The sequence below is a fragment of the Daucus carota genome, chromosome 9 (assembly GCF_001625215.2).
Source record: "Daucus carota subsp. sativus chromosome 9, DH1 v3.0, whole genome shotgun sequence".
NCBI lineage: Eukaryota > Viridiplantae > Streptophyta > Magnoliopsida > Apiales > Apiaceae > Daucus > Daucus carota.
The window spans coordinates 30474512-30497377 of record NC_030389.2 but is presented as its reverse complement, the minus strand read 5'-3'; the positions used below and the strand labels follow the sequence as shown (position 1 = coordinate 30497377).

Here is a 22866-nt window from a genome sequence, read left to right as displayed (position 1 = left end):
TTCATCAGTTGAAACATGATCCAGTCTTCATCAGTTGAATAGTTACATCTCATCAGTTGAATGTCCTTCACTTAAATAAAATTACATGACATTGGATATTTACAATTAGCCATCCTATTCTACCCATCCGTTGACAATTCCCAAAGACAAGAAATATAAAAATTACAACTGAAATTTGATAAAGATACTAAGTAAGACATGTTACAAAATGTTTATGTTATCATCAAAAATTATTGATTCCTAACATTGAGAATCTTTCTCACTCACAACTTTTACTTTTTTCGGTTTTTCTATGGTGTGCTCATGGACACACAATAAGCACAAAATTTTATTGTTTTTCTATGTTTTGATTGGGTTACACTCCTTTAATAATGATGGCCTCTCTGTATTCACACCAATGAAAACATACCAAAATTATGAGTTTTCGTGCTTAGCACGTGCCCATGGGCACACACTAGACAAATCCGACTTTTTTTTCTCAAATAATTTATTAACCTATGTACTTCTCATCTCAATTCTACTCGACTAGTCGACTTCTTTACTTTAAGCAAAGAAATCACTTTTTTTACATGATTGCTAAATGCAATTCAGTTTTGCCTAATGCAATTCAACCAAATTAGTACTCCCTCCGTTCCTAAATAATAGTCGCTTTAACTTTGTGCACGAAATTTGAGGTGTACAAAAAATATACTTCTACATATTATTTTTCAAATTTTCTTTCTTTTTTATAAAACTTTGATATCTATAATTTAATTCAAAAAAAGAAATTTTAAAAAATACCATATAAAAATACGTTTTTATTGCACCTCAAAATACGTGCAAAAAGTCAAAGCGACTATTATTTAGCAACAGACTTTGCTAGCCCCCGTTGTATTCTGTGCAACAATGAACACACACTTACCGAGTTACCGGTGTTCGAGCTCATCACTTGGTAGTTGATATTGCTTTAAATGTGTTCATTGTTTTATCTTTTCTTCGGCAAAAATGTTTTATCTTTTCTGCTTACGGCAGTTCCTTTTTCTTAGTTTTAGTTTTGTTAGGTATGGCAACTTTAACATGTTTATCATTATAAAATTAAATATATTAATATTTTTCTCAAAAAATATTTTGACTTGTTTAATTCTTTTCTATTTATTTAACTAAACAGTAGGAACTATTCAATTCAAGATTACAACAATTCAGAAATAAAAAATAACAATTACTCCACTAATTATTTCTTAAAATTTATTTCTAAATAAAATTTGAATTCCAAACCTTTATTTAAGATAATAAAATTGAAAAAAAATAATTACTATACTATATTTGGATCATATGTATATGTTGAATCTATTTAATTTTCTTTTTTTTACTTAAAAAAAACTAAATAGATTCAACATAAATTATTTTTACTTGTTTTTCTGAAAAAATAGATTTTCACAAAACAAAATTATACACAATAAACAGGGAACATGAAAACAAGCATTAACGAAGTAAAATATATTTTTTAATAATTGATTGTATGAGATTATTTTTAAAATAATAAATAGTCGAGGATTTGGAATATATAATTTAAAATTTTAGTTAAGTAAAATTTTTAAATACTACACTTGAAATAAAAAAATACGATAAAAATTATTATCAAATTCAAACTATACAATTATCTAACGATAATGTTGCAAAACGGTAATTCCACAAAAAATGACAGTGATTTCACGTGCTGATTCAATATGAATAGTACTTGGCCGAAAGGACTGCATTTAATATGGGGTCAATGCGTTAATACATGTTAATTGTGGTAAAAAAATATGAGGATAATTTATGTGAATTGCACCGAGACCAAGTCAAATTGATTTGCATTTAGCGCCACCCTTTTTTAACATGGTCAAAAGGCCCGTTGCCACTAATCACTGTGTGAACTCTCACACGCTTGACCGACCCTCAACTTGCTTCAAAAAGAAGCTGAGGACTTCTGAAGCGTCAAAAAGAAGCTGAAAAATAAAATCGACTTGCATTTCATTCATGGGTTCTCCATCGCAGAAGAAGCCGCTTGTAAATCTTTGAATTTCTGATTCAAAGCCGGTTTCTTCTCAACTACACATGTGGGAATGTTCTTGATAATTACTTTTGCTTGTTGATAATTGGTTTCACTGCTACTATCCATACCTGTATAAAATCGATAGAGAAAAGTGAAAAAAACCTTTTTATGCCGTTTTTTAAAATGATCATACTGTGTATTTCTTCTGCTGATCTTCTATTCCGAAGCGAATTCTACAAATTATACTATCAATATTACTAACCTTGAGTGACGTCAAGTTGTTCATCTTCCATGGCTGTTATGCTTGTAACTGAAGCTATTAAAAAGTTGTTCGTAAGGATGTAACGTGCTGTTCTTATTACGTCTATATGTCTGTATATGTCTGATTGAAGATAGAAATTATTAACAAAAATAGAAAATCTATCTAAATATGGAATCAATCTCTGATTGATTATGTGAAATTCTGTATTCCTAAACTACCCTTTATTAACTAGATTTCATTGCTATTTTTATAAATTACTGATTAGATAATGATTATAAGATCAACGGTAGATAGACGGGTTCCTCAGTTTTCTTGATAAGCTGGGTTTTCTTAGGATCTTCCCCCTATATATATATATATATATATATATATATATATATATATATATATGCTAATGATCAAATAGAAACCAATTTTAAAATAAAAACTAGAAACCAATACAAGTTAGTGATATTCTCAGTACAATTTAGTGATATTCTCTTTAGGATTTAGTGATATGTGTTGCAGGAATTAGTGAAAATTTAATATCCAGATATGTTCCAGCTTAAAATCTCTAGATCTGTTCATGTTTTCAATTCAGATGGTGGTGATAGTGGTGGAGATGGTGGAGGTGAAGGTGAAGATGGAGGAAGGATGATTGTAGCGGAGGTTTGAGCGGCTTGAAGTGGGGGTTGGAGCGTTGCCGGATTAGTGGCGGCTCCGCGTTTGAAGTTGAGTCGAGTGGAGAAAGAAGTATGAACATGGTTGAAGGAGGTTGAAGTAGCGATTAAGATGGGGATGGTGAAGATGGAGGTGTGGAGGTTGTGTTGTTAGAGAAATAATGGAGGTGGAGGTGGAGGTGGAGGTGGAGATGGAGGTGGTGGTTATGGAGGGAGCGGGCGGCATAGAGGTGGTAGTGGTTATGAAGGAGGCGACGACGGAGGTGGTGGTAGTGGAGGTGGGTTGGTGAAGATGGAGGTGGTTTTGGTGAAGATGGAGGTGGAGATAGGGTTGTTTAAAAATCTAGTGGTATCTGCTTTAGGATTTAGTGATATTTCAGATTGGTTTTTAGTTTTTAGGATAAGAAGGTTTCTATTGGAGTAAAACTCTATATATATATATATATAGAGGGTTACTCCAGTGAGAACTTCTTAAAATGAGAACCGTGAGAACTTCCTTAATTTATCATATTTTGGCTAATCTAAACATCAAACTAGTGGGTACCCAATATAAAAAATGTATATAAAACTAGTCTCTTCCTAGCTAGTCAAAAAAAAAAAATTCAAAAAAAAAGTCCACTGCCACGTCATCAGTGATTTTTTTTAAATTTTTTTTTTATTTTTTTTTCGGCTAGCTAGGTGGAGACCTTAATGATATGCATTTTTTGTGAAGGTGCCCCTGGCGGGGCCCTTCAAATGAATGAGATTTTGATAAATTAAGAAAGTTCTCACGGTTCTCATTTTAAGAAAGTTCTCATTTGAGCAAGTGCCTATATATATATATAATATATATATATATATATATATATATATATATATATATATATATATATCGATTCCGAAAATGAGGTCGAAAATGACATTTGAAAACTGGAACTTGAAATCAGGAATTCAGCTGCATATGAAGTTGCAAAAGAGGTTGCAACACGGCTGGCGCCGCCTGTAGTTGCAAATGAGGTTGCAAAAGTTGCAAACAGTATTTTTGAAAAAAAAAATTTATGAAAAGGTATTTTTAAAAATAATTCTGGAAGGTAGTATTTTTGAAAACAATAAAAGAAAAGGTAGGTAGTTTTGTAGATTTCCCTTTTAATAATGATGACCCCCTGCATTCACATCAACCACACTAATAAAAACATACTAAAATTATGAGTTTCCGTGCTTAGCATGCACTAGACAAACCCTACTTTTTTTTGTCAAATAATTTATTAACCTATGTACTTCTCATCTCAGTTCTACTCGATTTCTTTACTTTAACCAAAAGAATCACCTTTTTTTAACATGGTCAAAACGCCCGTTGCCACTAATCACTGTGTGAACTCTCACACGCTTGACCGACCCTCAACTTGCTTCAAAAAGAAGCTGAGGACTTCTGAAGCGTCAAAAAGAAGCTGAAAAATAAAATCGACTTGCATTTCATTCATGGGTTCTCCATCGCAGAAGAAACTGAGGGCTCTTGAAGCTGGCGATGAATCAGACAGAATCAGCAGACTGCCTGATGATCTAATCCACAAGATTCTCTCGTTTCTAGATGCCAAAGCAGCTGTTCAAACCACTTGTCTCTCCAAACGTTGGAAGCCTGTCTGGACCACTCTCCCTTTCCTAAACTTCGGTCGGTACCACAACTCTTCGCCTAAAAATGTTTCTGATTTTATCTGCAATGTTTTGCGTAATCGAAACCATCATTCTCATGTTTTTAGTCTCAACTTCCGTGTTAAATGTAAGGATGTTTCTCCTAATTTGCTAGAAGAGTTTGTTGAGTATGCGATCTCGCACGACTTGCAATCCTTAAGACTTGAATTATTAGATGATCATAAGCCTTTTAAATTATCCACTTTTAGCTCTAAGTCTTTAAAGAAACTTGAGTTAAATCTGAGGCTACAAGAATGTGCATTGGAATCGGATTGCTGGGATTTACCTGCCTTGACAACTCTCCGTCTCAGTTGTGTACGTGGACACGAAAGTCACAGCCGTTTGAATTCATGGCTTAAGGATTCAGTGTTCACGTGCTTGCCTGCGTTAACGAGGCTGAGTCTTCATAATTGGGATTTATCACAATTGTTTTCTTTCAGCTTGCCAGCTTTAACAAGGCTCCGTCTGTCTCACTGTACGTTGCCCACGACAGTTTGGGACTTCCCGGATTTATTAAGTCTACAACTGGATGGTGTGGGTCTTCCTGATGATATGAGTGACATACTCTTTGCACTTGTCAAGTTAAAAAATCTCACATTGATTCTACCATCAACTCAGCGAGATTATTTCATATCTTGTCCTCCTCACTTGTTGAACCTGAGTATCACAGGCAGCTTCTGCCACCATGGGAATATTTGGAGTAACATTGTGGTTTCGGCGCCAAAACTCTGCAACTTCACTGCTTTTGGTATATTTGCAACCACAATTGGAGTTCCTGAGTTGGAGAATGTTAATATAAGTTTACAGGGTTGGTTTCAGAACATGGAATTGACATGTAGGAAACGGTATTATCGGCGGTTGACAAATATGCTTCCAGGATTTTGTAATGCCAAGAATCTCACTTTTGACGCGGAGAGTATTGAGGTATATATTATTGATTCACTTTTTTTAACCATGGCTGTTACATATTAAACAATTCGTATTTACAGTTATTTCGTCCTGGTTTTTAATTTATTTTGTTGTTTCATATTTTGCTCAATTTTCCTTCCTCATATATGTTTTTCTAGGCACTCAATGAGATTTCCAACCTTCTTCAGAGTTTACCTTCTCCATTCTCTGAGTTGAAGTATGTGAAGTTACCAACGGGATGCAAAGAATCAAGTATATCTAGCGCTCTTAGAAGCTATTTACTTGGTGGCTCTCCTAATGCCACGTTCGTCACAAAATTGCCCCAGGTATTCAAGAATTCATTATCCTCCTTGAAAATTCAGAGTTATATTTTCTGTCTTCTTTATTGTAAAAAATATGTCTTCTGTCTTGCTAATTTGTATTGCACAAATCAATTGCTAGACTCCAATATAATCAAATACTCCCTCCGTCCCCCTCAATTGTTTACATTGGAGGGGGACACGGAGACCAAGACAATGTATAAAAAATGAGTAAAGTTAGATGAAAAGTGGGTAAAGTGGTGGGACCTACCAATATTTAATAATAGATTTGAGATAGTGGAGGAAAATAGTGGGTGTAATAGTAGTTTTTATTGTTAAATATGAGATAGTGGAGGAAGATAGTGGGTGTAATGATGGAAAAAACTTACTATTTATAGTAACGTAAAGAAATGAGAGGGACATCCCAAAATAGTAACCGTAAACAAATGAGAGGGACAGAGGGAGTATGTTGTTTCTAGATTGAGAATGCATTACAATTTTAATTTTCTGAATTGATATTGTCTATAATGTGAACTGATTATATGCACCTGACAGATTCATGGAGTGGAAGATTCCATGCTAGATGCTTCAGTTGAAGGTACAGACAAAGATCAGGCGAGCTCATTAGGAGGGCAGAGAGATTCTGGTTTATGGCGAGGCCATGAGGTTAATTCCGAGTTTGTGGGCCTGCTTGATCGCATTATGCATAAGTACCCAGAAACCTTTAAGCACTTTACCACAAAAAACAAGAAGCTATGTACAATGAATCTGAATATGTTGTGCACCTCACTGAATGACCTTTTCAAAATATCCATGACTAATGTGGATTCTGAGATGATGTTTGCGTACAAGGAAGTAATCTCTTACTTGCAGAATCAGGGATTCAACTTAACTTGGGTGGTGGACCGCCTGACCTATATAGAACATCTCCGGTTTTCAAAGCCCCTAATTAATGAGCTTTACTCAATTGAATGTCATATTGATGATGCTAAAACTAAACTACAAGACCTGCAGTCTCGAGCTGCTGATGCCAAAACTAAACTACAAGATCTGCTAGCTCACGTTGATTATGCCAAGACTAGATTGCAAGCGAAGCAGTCTCTTCGCACGGAGAAGTTGTCAGAAATTAAGAAAGCTTTTGGAACTACGGATGCTAAACTTGTTGTTGGTTTCATTGGAGATGATCTACTATCTAATCCCTGAAATTTGTGGTATGGTTTTGCTTTTGAAAGTTGTGTGGATTCGTTGGTAATTGTCAGTTATCTATCCCTGAACTATTTAGTACTTTGGAAGTATTTTAAAGCTTATAGACCTCATATCAATCAGTTCATTCGTATTTCGTTTCGAACCAATTGACATGTTTTAGTGCCAATATGCATTCTGTATCCTCCAACTAGTCACATATCTTGTTGTCTCTAAACTTTTCCATACTCTTGGTACCATGAATACAGTTTTAAACCTTTGTGTTTTTAAAATATCAAAACAAAGTTATCTCTCCAAATAGAGGCAATTGGCATGGACCAACTTTTTAAGGTGACAAGTTAGCTTATTCAAGAATGAATGTTTCTAGATATACAGGTGACAGTTGGATTAAGTCAGATATCCTTCTCAAAATACATGTCTCATTTGAATTTTAACTAGTCAAATTTACTATACTTTGACTGTAATTTATATGCATTATTGGAAAAAATAAAAGAATATATCACTAGAAAATACAACTAATTTATTTTAAGATGTAACTTTTTATTTTTTGAAATAATAAATAAATATTGTTTTATGTATAGTCAAAGTGGGTCAATTTGACTTCTAAAAAAACGAAAGGAACATGTGATTTGGGACGGAGTGAGTATTTAAATATTACTCCCTCCGTCCCAAAAAACGTTTCCCGTTTGTAATGTCGGCACTGTTCATAACATGAGACAAATTACTAATTTACGTCTAATCTATAAGATAAAATATAGTCATGAGTGATCTTGTTGAATTCATATTTATGTGTATTTTAATACGGTGAAGGTTTTATATTTAATACAAATATAAAATTAAAGATATTAATGATCAAAACTGTGTATTGGCAAACGTGATAAGTACAAATGTGAAAAGTATTTAGGGACGGAGGGAGTAATAATAATAGCTACAGCCTACATGGACTAAATATTAGAAGCTCTCCTGCTCTTAAAAGGTAGTTCATGCCGTCACAACAATAAACTTTCTTAATTTCTTGTAAACTTTCTTATGAATTAGTGTACTGTGTAAAATTTTATTGATAGGAACGTATTCTAAATTTTTTGTCGCCATTATAATTTAACACACTGGATTACATGTCCCAGCTGAACTCCTGGAGAGACAAATATCTGCTGTGGAAAAAGTTAGGAAACCCGGCTCACCACTTCACTTCAAAATATCTGCTATAACCGCGGTTATAAAAATATTTGAATAATTGTGATTAATTTTTAAATTTGTCAATTATATTCTGATTCAATTAATTTTTTTGATTTATTTCAAAATTTTAAATGAATCTTGTATAGATTTTGAATCAATAAATCAGTAAATCTCGATTTTTTGAATTATAAATATAAATAGTTATAATTATTTCGGAGCCAATAAAAATTGTTATTTTATAATCTTAAAAATACAGTCAATAAAAATTGCTATTTCAGAAGTACAAAAGACAATCCAGAAAACTGAAAAAACTATAGAATATATCCATCCATGGAAATTAAGGCCTAGACTTTAGAGGACTAGGCTCTAAACTTCATAGTCCAATGAATCCAATGAATCCAACAAGAATATGATGTAAATTAAGGACTAGGCTCTAGACTTTAGAGTAGATAGTCTCCAATGAATCCGACAGCAATATGATGTAAATTAAGGACTAGGCTTTAGATTCTAGAGTAGATAATCTCCGATGAATCCGACAGCGATATTAGTACCCATAGTTCCAAAATCTTTCTCAATCTCTCATCTTCTTCATGCGAAGGGCATGCAAATCTTGCAATAGTTCTTAAAAAAATCAAAAACTTTGGTTTCTATTCTGATTATTTTGTAAGATTAGCTTAGTCTGCTTGATTGCATGATTCTTGGTACGCCAAGTTTCTGATTGTATGGTGAAGCCATTCTCTTTTCTTATTTAGCAAAAAAAAAAAAAACCTTTGGACCTTGAAACAAACTACAATATATTGAATGGATTACACTGACATGCAAGAGTAATAATTCAAGGCCTGCCCCTTTCCACTAAAAGTTATTATTGGTAGATGAAAATGTGAGTACACAATACACAGGTAACACAACAACTGCAACAAACTTGAAGTACTAGTTCAATGGAAAGGAGAAGGGCAAGTGGGATCAGGAACATCAACAACTCCTTCGAGCATCTGTGTAACTTTCTTCATGGTTGGCCTCAGAGATGGATCTTCCTGAATGCACCAAATCCCCACCATCACAAATCTCTCTACTCTCTCCCAGTCACTCAAGATGTCCTCCTCATTGTTTTCAACAAGGTCAACCATCCTACCATCCCGAAAGCAATCCCAAGCCCAGTCTGTTAGGATGGCCTTATCTCCAAACTTTTCCTGCAACAAATAATTTCTCAGCAAAACACCATAGCTATAAACATCAACCTTAACAGTTACCGGAGTATTTCTAAACCATTCAGGTGCAACGTAACCTTTGGTGCCTCTAATTCCTGTGTTGGTCCTACTCTGGTTGAGCATCAAGAGTTTTGCCAGCCCAAAATCAGAAATCCGAGCATTGTAGTGTTCATCGAGAAGAATGTTCTGAGGCTTGATATCACAATGGATAATTTGCGTGCTGCATTCTTCATGGAGATAGGCCAAACCTCTTGCAATGCCCAATGCAATATGGTTCCTCAGTGCCCAACTAGGCTTCACACTGCTGAAAAGCAAACTTGCTAAAATTCCATTGACCATATATTCATAGACTAATAGGTGATGCTCCTCTTCTTCACAGTATCCAACTAACCTCACCAAATTCTTGTGATGAGTTTGTGCAATAACATTAACCTCTGTTTTGAACTCCTTTGCACCATCTTGAATCAGGCTGTCTATCTTCTTTACTGCAACAATAACTGAAGACGACATCTGGATCACTCCCTTATAAACTATGCCAAAAGAACCTCTTCCCAGTTCTTCCTTGAACCCATTTGTGGCTTCTACTAGCTCATGACTGGTAAAATGACGGACATTCGTTTCAACACTACTCTTGGCAGGTTGTAAATGTTGCATTTTCTTACTGTAGATGTAGAAGAAGCCGAAGCAAGCAACAATAATCAATACAAAATTGACAAACACCGAACTGCCTAAAAGCACTGAACCTACAAGGATCAAAGTACCTTTTCCCTTCTCTCTATAAGGTAAATTATCTCCAACTCTTGGAGTATTGGGCCGATTCTTTGTTGAGAGATCTACTTTACTAAATTTGAGAAAAGCTTTACCATTTACAGATGGTTCCTTCTTCCCATACGAGAGAGGTAGCTTCTTTTTCCAGCAGCTGTCTTCTCGGTGAATTGCAACAGCACAGAAGCAATCATTTAGACACTGGTTTTTACACTCAAGTTCTGAAATGGGCTCTAGATGCGCATAATCATTAAGTGGCCAATTGGTATCAGAAATCTCCACAAAATCATAAACATCTTCTTGAAAACCATTATTGTCACAATTTTGGCTGACATTCGTCTTGCAGCTGCCATACTTATCATTAAGATCAAGTAATGAGTAGCTTTCCGGGCATTCACAGACTACTCTTCTAGAATCATTAAGTCTGCAGACATTATTGAACCCACAAGCCCCACTTCCACCCATTCCCAAAATATCAAGACATATATTTTCTGGAATTTGCCACACAGGAGTCCACTTTGTCCCTTTAGTTAACTCCCTAGGGTGGTAATACTGGACAAGAATACCATCAAAGTGCAGAATTGCTCTGTGATAATAAGCTTCTGACAGAATGATCCCCTTTGTAGTAAGGTTCTCCGTAGCATCATTTCCTTTAACAATATACATGTAACCCGCCGTACTAAATTGTATCTGGTAACCTTGAGTATCATTTGTGCTAGGACTGACATCTCCATAGTAGGGATAATAAGCATAATTAGTAAGTAAATCTCGGCTGTTGAGCACAAGATTCCCATTATCAAGGAAGCGTAACTGAAATCTCCCTTTCGTGAAGTTAGTTTCACTCAGGCGAGAGTAAAGTGTACCACCTATCCCCAGAGTCTGAGTAGGCAAAAGGGTATCAGTTGGATTGCTGAAGCTATCCCATAACTTTTCTGAATGGCTATTAAAAATCATGAAATTGCCTGTATCATTAAGAACAGCTTTAGAAGCTGTACCAGCCAGCATTCCGGATCTCCAAAATTCTTTGCCTTTAGAATCACTGAGGTCTAATCCGTGGTCCGCAGTCAGTTGCACTTTGGATCCAGCAGGAACGGTAGTACCGCCATTTACAAACCAGACTACGGTTTTATCAGGTATATTCTCATACCAAATGGAAAGCAAATACTGATCCTGGACTTTCTTAAACCCGAATGCAAAATCACCAAAAAACGAATACCATGAGGTTGCCTTGTCCTTGTCTGCTGCTGTGAGGGACGAGCCTACGGATACTGTTTCAATGCCTTGAGCAAGTGCTAAATACGGTAACACAAACAAAATTATGCATATTATATATGGGGAGGAATAAGCCATTGTTGAGTTGATTCAGTATCTGCAGTAGCACACATATATATATGCTAATGAAATGCAGGTCAACCAGGAAGTCTCCTAAGTCCTGGGAACATGTCTGAAAAGTATTATCGGTCAAGAGTCGAGGTCTTGTGGAAAATTATTGGAAACAAGTGTGGAATAAATGCATTGCAAATTTGTGGAGCAGCCGATGACAAATAAGAGGTGCTAACTGCATTGCAAATGTGTTCCGTGTAATGCATGTAATTCATGATAATGATGGCCCTGCGTGTATTTTCCGCGACACTGGTTTCCTCAACATTGAAATTTTGAGAAAGAAAGTTATGGAGCAGGAGCTCCATCAGGACTCGGGAGTGACGATTTCGGGTAAGAGGTCGTGTTCGTGTCAACGATCGGGTGGGGTCATTTCGGGCCAATCAGGTGATTTTGGGTCATTTTCGGGTTTTGTCGAATCGAGTTCGAGTCGTGTCTAATATTGCTACCCCTCCATAGTATTTCCTCCTTCCTTGGATTGTTAACATCTTGGAAAGTTTATTAGCCTCCAGACTTTTACCACAAACATTTTTGTGAAAACATCCATAAATCACAGCCCTGAGGAAGGAGGGATCCATAAATCCATAACAAATTCATCTGACACTTAACAATGTCTAGTTTGAATCAAGAAAAATACTCCCTCCGTCCCACCCATTTCTTTACACTTTCCTTTTTGGGGTGTCCCATCCAATTCTTTACATTTCAAAACTTACCAAAAATAGTCAATGGGTCCCACCACTTCTCCACTTTTCTTTCCTTTTTACACTACTTTTACTCCACTATCTTCTTTTTATACATTAAAAATCGATGGGTCCCACCACTTTACCCACTTTTCTTCCTCTTTTCCACTACTTTATACATATTCCTTAACCTCCGTGCCTAACCCATTTGATAAGAAATGGGTGGGACGGAGGGAGTATAATTTACCAAGCATCCTCCGGTAAATTGCACTAATAGCAAGAACAGCCCTAAGGGCCTGGCAATCCAAGAGCTTCAGCAATTACTTGGAACCCAACTTGAAAACTATGAAATTATACACTACAGTGGAAAGGTGCTGCAGCAGCAAGTGTCCCGGTTGTTGACAGGGGTGTACACGATTCTGCAAAACCGACCAAACCAACTTGAACCGATCACTTTTCGACCGAACCAACCAACAAGAATACTTACTTGAACCACTTTTCGACCGAACCAACCAATAAGAATACTTATCGACCTGTTACCTATTTACAATATATATTAATATTATAGAAACTAAATCTCTAAAATAAAATATATTAAACTTGTTAATAATATTTAATCAAATTTTAATATATTATCATAAAATTTTTCACACAAAAAATTCAAATTTTAAATATAAAATCTTAAATTACATTCTTAATCTGATATTAATCTATATAAAGAAGTTCTAAAAATAAGGATCTCAAAGTGTCATATAGACCCAGTTCGGTCAAATCAGTTCCATAATATATTTTAATTATTAATTTGTTGATTGTATGTATGTGATGGTCTCAAAGTTCATCCTTTTTCACGTTTCCATAAAATAAATTGTAATTTTATATACTCTGTAATACAATACGCTAAGCATGAGAATTTAAACGGTAATCTGAAGAACACAACACTACAATCATCTGTTCCAAAGAGAGGAGTCAAATACTTCTGCAAAATAAATGATTTAATATATTCTTCATCCTGTCTTAATTAAGCATGCTCATATGCTGAAAATTAGAATAAAGATTCTATCCAATAATACCTTATTTTGTTTTTTTCAGTGAGCTTTTCTATTTAAACAATCACAATTTATATGATTTAGCATAGAGAGGTACATACTACAGAGCTTTATACAAATCAAGAAACTGAAATATTTAGCTATGGAAGCACTAGTTATCAGCTCATTCCCATATATGTTGTCATTACTCATCATTCCAATATCACTGTACCTTTTCTTGATTCTGCGAAAACCGAATTCTCAGGGCTCAAATTTAAATGTTCCACCAGGATCAAGTGGATGGCCATTAGTTGGAGAAAGTATCAAGTTTGCATTAGCAGGGCCTCAAGAATTCATCAAAGAAAGAACAAAGAAGTACTCTTCGGATGTGTTTCAGACGTCGCTACTAGGGGAAAAAATGGCTGTGTTCTGCGGAGCTCAGGGGAACAAGTTCCTCTTCACAAATGAAAGTAAGCTACTTACTTCCTGGTGGCCACAGTCCATGAAAAAGGCCTTGCTTTTCCCTGAGTTTGTCGAGGCTTCTTTGAAGGAAGTTTCAGCCCTCAAGCGTAGTTTCATGCATGACATTCTGAAGCCAGAGGCACTAAAGCAGTACATACCAGTCATGGATTCAATGGCACGGGAGCATGTAGATTCTGAATGGGCTGGTAATGAAGTAGTCAAGGTGTTTCCAATGTCAAAGAAATACACCTTTGATTTAGCGTGTAGATTGTTTATGAGTATTGTTGATGCTGAGCATGTTACAAAGCTAGCCAGGCACTTTACTCTTGTTACGTCTGGAATGTTCTCTGTCCCAATTGATCTGCCTGGTACTGCTTATAATGGTGCTATTAAGGGAGGAAGGTTAGTACGTAAGGAGCTTATGAAGATCATCACCGAGAGGAAAAGGGAAATGCAGGAAAATGAATCTGGAGCTCAAGCCCGTGATTTATTGTCTCGAATGCTGCTGGTGACAGATGAAAATGGAGAATGCATGAGTGAAATGGAGATTTCAAACAACATTATTGGCTTACTAGTTGCAAGCTATGAGACCACAAGCACTGCTGTAACCTTCGTTCTGAAGTACCTTGCTGAGCTTCCACATATCTATAATAAGGTTTACGAAGGTATATTTTTTAAATTATTATACGTAATTTGGTTCTGCTATGTCCAATAAGTATTGTGATTAATCACCGTCTTCTGGCTAAAATAACGTGCAGAACAAATGGAGATAGCAAAAACAAAAGCAGACGGGGAGCTGTTGACGTGGGAAGATGTTCAGAAAATGAAATACTCTTGGAATGTGGCCTGCGAGTCTTTAAGGTTGGCACCACCTGGCCAAGGTGCCTTCAGAGAAGCAGTCACTGATTTTACGTTTGCTGGTTTTACCATTCCCAAAGGATGGAAGGTATATAATTACAGCTGAGCTCATAAAAGACTCCTAACTCGACTACTACCAGATTTTGTGAATTAGATTTAATCTAATACTATGTCTTGTTTGTTTTGTAGACATTTTGGATGGTGCATACAACACACAAGAATCCAAAATACTTTGCGGATCCAGAAACATTTGATCCTTCAAGATTTCAAGGGAGCGGACCTGCTCCATACACTTTTGTACCTTTTGGGGGAGGACCTAGAATGTGTCCTGGGAAAGAGTATGCTCGACTTGAAATACTAGTGTTTATGTACAACGTTGTAACCAGATTCAAATTGGAGAAACTGAATCCCCAAGAAAAGATAGTCTTCCATGCCTCCCCTGTCCCGATGGAAGGTCTGCCAGTTCGCCTCATTCCTCACCAAACATAACTAGCCCTATACTTTGACAAACTTATTATGTAGTGGTTCCCTTTAATTTGATATTTGTATTTATTTTACGAAGCAGGTTCTCTGGCAGATTGAGTTCTGATCTCTGTAAAATGTATTCTTCTATGTAATAAAACACCTTTACATTTGTGTTCACCTCATTTAGTGGCTAGCTAGTTGGATTAGCTTTAATATTGCCATTTGCTTAGCTGAATCCTAGTGCATGTTTCTGTTGATAAATCAAGAAAATTATGATCATTGATCCAGCTATGGATGAAACAGAGATCATCATGAATTGTATATACTTCCATATTTTCATTACTAATTCTTCCGATATCACTCATTTTCATTTCCTTATTCTGCAAAACCAAAAGAATAAATGCTAGAATGTAAAGTTTTACCCGGGATCAAGGGGAAGGCACCGGTTAGAGAATCCATCCAGTATGATGTATCTTGTAAAAATCTATTAACAAAAGAACAGAGAAATTCTCACCAAATGTATTCAATGGCACGCTATATGGGGAAAAATGGCTATCCGGACCAGAGGGGAACAAGCTTGTCTTCACGAATGATAACAAATGAGTCAGGTCCTGGTGGCATCTGTCCGCGAAGAAAGGCCTTATATTCCTCTGAGTTTTCAGATGCTTCTACAAATGAAATTGCAGCTTTGTTGTTGACTTTCATTAAGAGCAGAAAATAACTTCGCGAGGAACTTATAGAGATCACTAAAGAGAGGAAAAATGCAGTTTTAATGGAGAATAATGAGAAATCTGTAACAGTTCAAGACCTGCTGTCCCGGTTGCTTGGAAGATGAAATACTCTTGGAATGTGGCTTGTGAAACTCTAAGGCTGCTTCCAACTGGTCCAGGTGCCTTTCGAGAGTTTAACCGATTCCAACTTCGCTGGTTTCACCATTTCAAAGGGAATGGAGGTCTTATTCACTTATTTTTTACATTCTGCTCATTCAAGAACCCGAGGAATATGTAAACTAATATCTGTGCTTCAGAAAACAATGTTCCATACCTGAAAAAATCTACGTTCTGCCAAAAGAAGCAGCAGAAAACAGTGACTAGCACTCTTCTTTCAATATTTAACTGAACCAACCTATATAACTTGCTTTAATGGTAAGCATATTGGACGACGAATACAATGCTGATTACTTTTCTGATCGTGAAAATTTTGATCCTTTAAGAATTGAAGGAAATTTTGTATCTTTTGGCTGACCTAGAATGCGTCCCGGAAATGAGTATGCTCGACTCGAAATTTCAGACCCTTGTCTTTGTGAATTATTAATGGACTCTAAATAAATTAGAGAGCTGCTTGAACTTCCAAAAAACTTCTCAAATCATGAGATGTCATGTTGTTATTAGTAACTTCTTTGTTAATAAGACATCGGATAAACTTCACTAATTAGAACATGTCATATACAATTTGTAAATATTTTTGAGGAAATTTTCATGAATCATATAACATACTAATAGCACAAGGGGAGCTGATAGCAGTTTGTCAGGGCTAAATGCCCTTTTTACTCTCAAATTTTGAGGGTGTGTACCGATACAGCCTCATTGTTTTACCTCGGCCGATTCAACCCTTCAAGTATTCGATTCGATATGTTCCGATTAACTCTCATACCGGTATGAAGTCAAGAAACGGTATATAATAGATGGACAATAATAACATTTCACACGTGATAGTTATAAAGAACATTAAATATCAAGGCTTAAAAGGAACATCTAATGTATTCTCGAGGGGTTAAAAGGAACGAGATGAATACTTTAGGGGTTAAAAAGAACGAGCAAACCTTTTACCTCTAATAATAAATGTCAAGTTTACCCTTCGTTACATGCCCTTTTTTAACTTCATACCGGCATGGGGGATAATCAGAACTAACCGAATACTTGAAGGGTTGAATCGGTCGAGTTAAAAGTTAATACATTGAGACCGCATCAGTATATACCTCCTAACATTCACATTGAGGGTTAAAGGGTTAAAAAGGCATCAAGCCTTTGTCAGGAGTCCAACAAAAAAACTTAAATATAATTCTGCGGTCTGTGAATTGTGAGTTGAATAGTTGAAAGCCCGCGTGAAGTTTATTTACCAAATTGCCACCCACATCTCTCAAACTCTCCATTCTCTCTGCTGCTTATTTCTCTTTGCTTTCTTGATGGAAGGAGCAACTGACAGTGGCGATGACGGTGATCATCAACGCCAAGTTTCCGACGATGACGACGAAGAAACAGAAATCGAAGAAACTGCATATGATTTCCACGATTTTAACATTCATCAGGCAGTGATTAAGGTGCTGTTTCACCCTGCATTAACTTTATTCTTGCGTCTGTATTATTTGTAAATATTGCTTTACTCTGTTTATATTTTGTTCATATAAAGAAAACAAGATTCAAGAAGCTGTGTAGATATTTGAGGCAGGTGAATAGTTGAATCTTGGATTCAAGAAATGTGTTTGCTACATTGTTTGAAAGAATTCTTGCAATTGTATGTCCTAGCAATGTGTAATTTCCAGCCGAATCGTGTTCTTCTTGGTTCGGAAATATGGAACTCTGCTGTTTTACAGTCACCCCAGAAGGTTTACATAGAATTATGGCTACGGTAAAAGGCTTACGTGGTATACTAAAAGTTCAACCTGATTCTGATTTTATCGGTGTGACAAAACTTGTGTCTTACTGTGGTTAATTGCACTATATTTGTATTATCCCGATTTCTGAACGCCAGAATTCATGGTCATTGTGTACCTTTTACTTAATTTTAGGGTAGGTCCGTCAGGCGTCAGCCTTGACCTTTGCTAATGAAACACTATGCATTTAGTTCCTTTCTTTGTACAAAAGTATAATTTAGGCTCTTGAACAATTTACTGAGATTCCTTAAACTGTACAGGACAATGTGCGCAATGAAGCTTATAGGGCCGCTATCTTGCATCATCAGGATAACTACATTAAAGACAAAGTAAGGCGATTGTACTGCTTTAGATTTCAGAATATCAATATAACAGCGTATTAGCCACTGGAAACTTATTGCACTGAGCTGACCTTATATATTCGGAAAATTAGATCTAGGACGGGAAATATGATTCTATTTACTGCTCTTTTTTCAAGTAAGATGATATGTTTTATAACCACGCATTCAGGTTGTGGTTGATGTTGGTTCAGGAACAGGGATTCTTTCTATATTTTGTGCTCAGGCTGGTGCAAAACGAGTAAGAATTTCTGTCTTTATTTTCATAAATTTGCTATGTTGATCTATTCACACATACACACACATCACCTATTCACATATATTAAAGCTACAATATTTTTCGAAATAGTAATAAAAGCAGCACATATTTAAGGCTGGTCATGGCTGAAGTTGGGACACAGTAGTGTAAGTAAAAACTTTCTGAGGAGCACCGGTTAGAGCCATATCTTTACAAATAATATACTTCTGCATGAATTGTTTACCAGGTTTATGCTGTGGAAGACACTGAAATAGCTTTGCAGGTAATTTTTTGCACAATTTCCTATTTCATTCGTTAACAAGATGCTACATTGTTCTATTATTTATATCGTGTACTGTGTTATCCAAATAGCTAGTTTCATGTCATTCTTCGTCCTTTAAAGGCAATTTCAGTTTTAATGTATTTCCAACTGCTGCTAAGAAACTACCTTTGCCTGTTGCGATAAGTTCTTACTTTCTGATATATCTAGAAATAGAGATTCATACCCTGGTTAAGGATCTATCATATAATATGAAATTTGTGAGAATCAACAGTAAAATGGTAAATTTCTCCTTTTTGACTGTATTTATCAGGCACAAAAAGTCATGGAGGCCAATAATCTATCTGAAAGGGTCATCGTTTTACATGGATATGTGGAGGTAGAATTCTCTTTGATAATTCAATAAGATCCTTGTGCTAAATCAACTTACTCAGATTCATTGCTCACACTATGGACTGCAGGATGTTGGGATTAATGAAAAGGTCGATGTTATAGTTTCAGACTGGATGGATCAGTTACTTCTCTATAACTATGAGGTTATTATTTTATTCTGGGATTCATATGGATTTTGGTTTCTATATCTCGTTCTACTTTAGGTTTCTGGTATAACTGTTATAACCATTCCTTTTAACTTTTATTGGCTACTTTGCAGAACATGTTGGGGAGCGTCCTTACAGCCAGAGATCGCTTGCTAAAACCTGGTGGTCTTATTATGCCTTCAAATGCGACGGTATTGGAATAATAATTTTTTTTAAGCATAATATTGAAGAACCTTTGAATCGTAAACCAGGATTAACTTACACATATGTTAATAATAAGTAGTAAGAGTTCAAGTAAATCTATTTATCCACAAATAATGCATGATTATTTTTTGCTTTGTCTGCAGCTGTATATAGCTCCTGTCACTCTTCCTGACAGATACAGTTCAAAAATTGATTTCTGGCGCAATGTCTATGGAATCGACAGTGAGTGTGCATATGAAATCACCTATAATATATTATTTGCCTGTTTACTTTCCAACGTAGTTTCATTTGTCCTCGGCATTATCTTGGTAGACATCTCAAGCACAATTAATTTCATTCATGCTCGAGTCAATGTATCAAACTATCAATGCATAAGTGACTCGCAAGTCACAATCTTCTTTCAGGGGACTTTACTAACATAAAGTTTTCATACCTAGAGGCTGTAGGAGGGGTATTTTCTCCGCACTCATCTTGTATAAAACCTTAAGCAGAAGTTAAAAGTAGTTCTCAATGTTCTACTATTCTAGAATCCTGCTATAAATAAAGAAATTGCAAAATTTGGCCTCTCATAGCGACTCCTTACGCTCATCAACATTTTTTCACAGTAGTTAGAGTATGATCAATGAGGAGACATTCAGCACTTTGCTTCAGTGACATCCACATACATACGCATCAGAAGGAACTGAGAAATGTTTAGAGCTAGGAACCATCAGATTTTTTTTTTAGACTGAACATTCCAAATGGTTTTAGTTGTATGACTTTCCAGTGGGATGAGTCTACTTACCCTCAGGATTAATTTGACCGGCTTCTACTTTAATTTACAGAATAGATTTTTCAAAATATCCTCTGTGTCTGTAATACTCTGTCTGTCTACATCTTGTTTACATTTTTAAATTGATGAGATCTGTTATTTATTTATTAATTTGAACATTGAGTTGGAATTTTTTGTGCGTATTGTAGTGTCTGCCATGGTACCTTGGGCAATACAAGATGCATATGAAGACCCGTGTGTGGAGAAGATTAAGAGTGAAAATCTTTTAGCATTGCCTCAAGTGGTTTGTCTTTCACTTTTAGATCCACAGTGGATATCCTAGAGTTTCAGTCGGTCAAATGTTTTTTAGAGTTAACAAGCGATGCATGACAACTTTACCTTCTATGATAGATTACTTATGATTTTGATGCAGGTGAAGCGTGTGGACTGTTATACAATTAATATACAGGAGATAGAATCATTTAAATCAAGATTCGAGTTTCAGTGTCTGACCCGAGGTAATAGAATTTTCTATCTAATTGCTGGTCTGGCTTTAAGAATTTCAGATGTTCCACATATCACATAAGCTAAGGGCCTGAGATCATGTCAATCCTTTTGTGTAAAAATAAATGTGACAAACCTGAATTAACTAGTTAAAGAAGCATAGTGATTCAAAAAAAAAAAGAAAAAGATTATCTGCGAGATTCCACATGAATGAAGAATCTCTGTAGAAACCTCTATTTATTTATTAAATTTTTTTTTTTTTTACTTCAGTTAGCTTGTTTTTCTTGTGAAAGATGATGTAAAAAGTATATCATCTTATGTTCTCTGTGTGCCAAAATGGAAAAAGTGTAAAATCTAAATGTATCTAGTCTTAAATAGTGATCAGTATTTTTTATCAATATGGGAAGACTTAACTGTTTGCACTGTCCTTCGCTATCCCACTTCATTGATTTAATTAATTTTTCTGTTCTCATGAAAACTGACATTTGAGCATGTGTATTTCACATATTTTATTCTCAGAATTTGCTTTCTGAATCGAATTTAATTAGTTCGTTATAATTTCACTGCCAGCAACCTTTCATGGATTTGCTTTCTGGTTCGATGTCGAATTTAGTGGCCCTGTGACATCTCCTGCTGATAGCAATGCACCACCCTTGCAGTCTTCAAGCAATCATCTTACTACGAGTGGTCAAAAGAGAAAGCGTGACGATCCCATTGAAGCTATTGTACTGTCAACAGCACCTGACAAGCCACCAACACACTGGGAACAAGTATGAGAATAATATTTTTATCTTTCAGTGTTTTACTACCTTCTCCTTTCTTTAAATTCTATCACACTCATGCTTAGTGCTTATCCCCCATCCAAATTTTGTACTACTTAATCTAAGAAACAAGTGTTATTATGATTTTCCAGAACTAGCGTCGTATGAAAATAGTTTCTGCTGTCAGTAAATTACTTGTTGTGTTGTCTTTCTGACATTAATATGAGGTGGACATAAACCACATACTAAGAAGTTCTTAGTATTCTTAACTCTCTTGCTTCACACTAAATAACTTCAGTTCCTTGTTATGATAGGACTGAAGTTACGTTTCTAATTACTTGCAGTTATTTCCTTCACATTTATGGAACATTCTCCGTAAATATCCCAGTCCTAAATTTTTCTTATAAAAATAATATTCCCTCTGTTTCTTAATATATGAGGTTTGATTTTTTGGCACACACTTTTAAGTGTTTTGACCGGATAGTTAAAAGTATTATTTTTGAATTTTTCTTTTTTTGAAACCTCATAGGCTCACAATATTTCTTTGGAGTATATACAGGGAATTAGGTATCTGAAAAATTCCTTTTCTAAAGGTCCACAATCATCTCACATGAGTAATTAAGATTGTCGGTTCACCTAACTATCAAACTTTTGGGCCAAATAACATTTTAAATTAGATATTGTCATCTCTTTCTGGTCTCTTATTCTTAATTTTCTTGACTCAGTACTTCATTTCCTTGCTACGTACACTGTGAAGTTCTGTTTCCACTTTCCACATACTTATAGTATTTTCTGAATCTTAAAGCAACCATTTATATTTGCAGATGGTGGTCTACTTGAACAATCCAATAGATGTTGAACAAGGTCACCGGATTGAAGGTTCTGTGACATTGACACCTAATCAAGAAGAAGATGGTCCCAACGTGCACATCCGCCTTGAATACAAGTGAGAAAATTCACTTCCTTTCTTCAGTCCTACATCTGGAATTATTATTCCCGAAGTAGCTATGTTCTTACGAAAATCTTTCCTACTGCAGGTCAGGTCACCGTTCCTTTGTGAGAGAAGCAGTAATGCGCTGATATGATTCTTGCTCTTCGCAAATTCATTCTCGCCTTTTAAGTAACAAAAAAAATCCATATGTTAAGTTCCTAGTTTCTGTTGTGAAGTATGCTGATATAAATACTTATTTGTCTGGTAGAAGCATGTAGACTTTAGAACAACATTGAAGCAAGCAGTAGTATTCAAACTAATACTATCCATATTCTGTTGTTTGTATCACTCTCCATGTAACTGTCATTCCAAGAATATATTAATGGTTAAGTTCTTGGCAAGTGTACAAGAAGCATAAGACATAGAACCAAAAAGCAAACCAGGAAATTTCGCTGTCTGTGAAATCATGGATAGGTAATTAAATTGGGCATAAGACTATACTACAATATATGTACTGAAGGCAGAAAATTCTGTAAATCACACATGATCAACTGTACAAACCAGGGTGCATTGTGTGCTCTGAGGACCCAGCAGTGTGAACTTGAGCACACATGGGTTCGAGACTCTAGCTGTT

At 35.7% G+C, this 22866-nt stretch overlaps 4 protein-coding genes across 4 annotated transcripts; 3 read left to right on the top strand and 1 right to left on the bottom strand.

The window, feature by feature from the left end:
* The first annotated feature begins 4296 nt into the window (after nucleotides 1-4296).
* LOC108202435 (putative F-box/FBD/LRR-repeat protein At4g03220) lies at nucleotides 4297-7147 on the top strand. Its single transcript, XM_017370816.2, has 3 exons — nucleotides 4297-5527; nucleotides 5671-5838; nucleotides 6367-7147. The coding sequence occupies exons 1-3, from the start codon at nucleotides 4394-4396 to the stop codon at nucleotides 7012-7014; spliced, it is 1950 nt and encodes a 649-aa protein (XP_017226305.1). The 5' UTR covers nucleotides 4297-4393; the 3' UTR covers nucleotides 7015-7147.
* A 1978-nt stretch (nucleotides 7148-9125) lies between these two features.
* LOC108201387 (G-type lectin S-receptor-like serine/threonine-protein kinase RLK1) lies at nucleotides 9126-11513 on the bottom strand. The gene has a single exon (XM_064085355.1). It carries the CDS (start codon nucleotides 11511-11513, stop codon nucleotides 9126-9128), a length of 2388 nt encoding a protein of 795 aa, XP_063941425.1.
* A 1829-nt stretch (nucleotides 11514-13342) lies between these two features.
* Nucleotides 13343-15210, top strand: LOC108202436 (beta-amyrin 6-beta-monooxygenase-like). The gene is made up of 3 exons (XM_017370817.2): nucleotides 13343-14375; nucleotides 14469-14656; nucleotides 14758-15210. The coding sequence occupies exons 1-3, from the start codon at nucleotides 13412-13414 to the stop codon at nucleotides 15055-15057; spliced, it is 1452 nt and encodes a 483-aa protein (XP_017226306.1). The 5' UTR covers nucleotides 13343-13411; the 3' UTR covers nucleotides 15058-15210.
* Nucleotides 15211-17104: 1894 nt separating this feature from the next.
* LOC108202438 (probable protein arginine N-methyltransferase 6) lies at nucleotides 17105-22580 on the top strand. Its single transcript, XM_017370819.2, has 13 exons — nucleotides 17105-17353; nucleotides 17947-18015; nucleotides 18197-18265; nucleotides 18510-18545; nucleotides 18856-18921; nucleotides 19004-19078; nucleotides 19195-19272; nucleotides 19429-19507; nucleotides 20246-20340; nucleotides 20470-20554; nucleotides 21111-21310; nucleotides 22126-22247; nucleotides 22339-22580. Exons 1-13 carry the CDS (start codon nucleotides 17219-17221, stop codon nucleotides 22379-22381), a joined length of 1152 nt encoding a protein of 383 aa, XP_017226308.2. The 5' UTR covers nucleotides 17105-17218; the 3' UTR covers nucleotides 22382-22580.
* The last annotated feature ends 286 nt before the right edge of the window (nucleotides 22581-22866 follow it).